The sequence below is a fragment of the Vollenhovia emeryi genome, unplaced genomic scaffold (assembly GCF_000949405.1).
Source record: "Vollenhovia emeryi isolate VEMERY1.0 unplaced genomic scaffold, V.emery_V1.0 DF939964.1, whole genome shotgun sequence".
NCBI classification, from domain to species: domain Eukaryota; kingdom Metazoa; phylum Arthropoda; class Insecta; order Hymenoptera; family Formicidae; genus Vollenhovia; species Vollenhovia emeryi.
This window is the reverse complement of record NW_011966402.1, coordinates 13,210-15,492: the sequence shown is the minus strand read 5'-3', so window position 1 is coordinate 15,492 and position 2,283 is coordinate 13,210. Positions and strand designations below refer to the sequence as shown.

General features: G+C 36.0%; 1 protein-coding gene across 1 annotated transcript; it reads left to right on the top strand.

Annotated features, from left to right (window-relative positions):
- Positions 1–421: 421 nt before the first annotated feature.
- On the top strand, positions 422–2,145 carry LOC105556517 (saccharopine dehydrogenase-like oxidoreductase; the record flags this gene model as incomplete). Its single annotated transcript, XM_012003615.1, has 6 exons — positions 422–694; positions 764–1,083; positions 1,203–1,352; positions 1,427–1,517; positions 1,590–1,852; positions 2,005–2,145. Coding segments are annotated over 6 exons (1,203 nt in total), but the record flags the coding sequence as incomplete, so codon positions are not given.
- Between the last annotated feature and the right edge of the window lie 138 nt (positions 2,146–2,283).

Below are 2,283 nucleotides of genomic sequence, written 5' to 3'. Positions count from 1 at the left end.
ACGTCCTATGGATCTCTAAAGCAGTGTCTTTTGGACATCCCATGGGCGTCCAATGGACATCCTACGGGCCATAAATGGACGTACTTTGGACGTCCGAATGTCCAGATGCGGCCGTCCATCGGACATCCTGTGGACGTCCATGTGCTATCTGGGTTATTATACTTTTACAAAAGTTGTAAGTTGATTGGCTACCGTGTCGTCTTTTGCCGCGCGGCAAGCATTTCAACGTTCCATATATGTGACTAAAAAAGCAAGAAAAATCTTTCTGTAATATTCGCATTACTTTTTCAAATTTATTGCATATGATAGATTTCTGAAACATTTCTGTTGCATCATTTCATATGACATATTGCAGAATTTTGTCAGAAATGTTGAGCATGAAATGTGAAATATTGAAATAATTTTGAAACCTTTCTGAAACCTTTCTGTAACAATTTGTGCTGTATGGGTTATACCAAAAGACAGAAAGCCACTTTATTTATTATTAGCTTTTATACTACATATATATATATTTTTAGAGAATGTACCTATTTTTCTGGCTGACGTAAAAGATGAGGAATCTCTCAGAAAAATAACAAAGCAAGCAAGAGTACTAATTAATTGTTGTGGTCCATATACACTTTATGGAGAACCAGTTGTTAAAGCGTGCATTGCTACTCGCACTCATTATGTTGATGTCTCTGGTGAAGAATATGTAAGTTCAATATACCATACATCTGCAACAGTACAATAACAGTTGATTGATAATTTCAATATTTTACAGTTTATGATGGAAATGCAATTGAAATATAACGAGGCAGCTAAAGAAGCTGGAATTTACGTAGTGAGTTCTTGCGGCTTTGAATGTCTTCTTAGTGATTTGGGAATCCTTTTCACACAAGAAAAATTTGGAGGAGAAGTCAATGATGTTGACATATACATGAAGACATGGTTAACCAACACTGATAACAAAGGTCCTTATTTGAATTGTGGAAGTTGGGAGTCTATGATATATATTGTGGCATATGCAAACAAATTACCAACATTACGCAACAAATTGTATCCTACCAAACTTCCTAAATTCACGCCAAAATTAAAATCAAGGTACGTATATGTCTAATCATTACGTGTATAATTATAAATTATATTTTGTCAACCAAAAAAAAGAAGAAGTAGTGATTATACTGATGATAAACAGCATTAATAATTTTGTTCATTGCCAGAGGTCTAGTGCATCGAAGTGACGTTTCTGAAGGATGGTCTGTACCGCTTCGGTACAGTTCCGATGGTCCACTAGCTCTTCGTACACAGCGATTCTTGTATGACAAATACAAACAGAGGCCTGTGCAAGTTCAACTTTATGCTACGTTTACGTTAGTATACATACATCGATAAAAATGTCACAAATGTTGAAAAATAATTTTTGCTAACGTACATTTATTATTAGGTCTCTCTATAATTTGGTGAAGTTCTTCCTTATGGGAATAATATTTTGGCTCATGACGCGCACAGGGTACAGCCGTGAGTTACTTTTGAAAGTACGTATCGAAATATTTACAAGTGTCAAAGTTATTTAGATAATGCGAGATTATTAACCGCGATATTTGCAGCATCCCTCGCTATTTACATTGGGTTATATCACTCACGAACAACCGCATCCGGAAGCATGGAAATCGATGCAATTTTCTGTGACGATCAAAGCCCGTGGATGGACCGAGGAGTTGACCGAACCTACCGACAAACACACAAATCCACCGAATAAGACAGTAATCACCAAAGTTTCCGGTGTGTCTCCTGCATACGAAGCGACCAGTATTATAGCGATCTTGTCGGCAATAACAATCCTTAACGAGACTGACAAAATGCCTGACAAGTGAGTGAATCATTAATAATTCTCATGTTTTTACCCTACACTCACTTCTTGAATATTTCGCAGTTTTGGAGATTTTAATATAAGTAATTAAAACACAATTATATTTACATGTCAAACTTCAACTTTATTTTCATGTTATTATGTTTTTACAGCGGAGGCGTGCTCACTCCCGGTGCTGCATTTGGTAAAACATCTCTGATTGAACAAATGAATAAACATAATATTAAATTCGAGGTGATATCGTCTACTGTGAAATAGAGACAAATACAAAAGTTCTCTGCAATTTTCACCGACAGGATTGTTTTTAATACACTTTATTGTATGACTTTAATGGTGACGGTTTTACAATTCGTTGGGTAATGGTTCTGCCATACACATCCCAGACAGCACACATATCTAAAAGACATCATAAAGACGTCTTTAAGGGGATG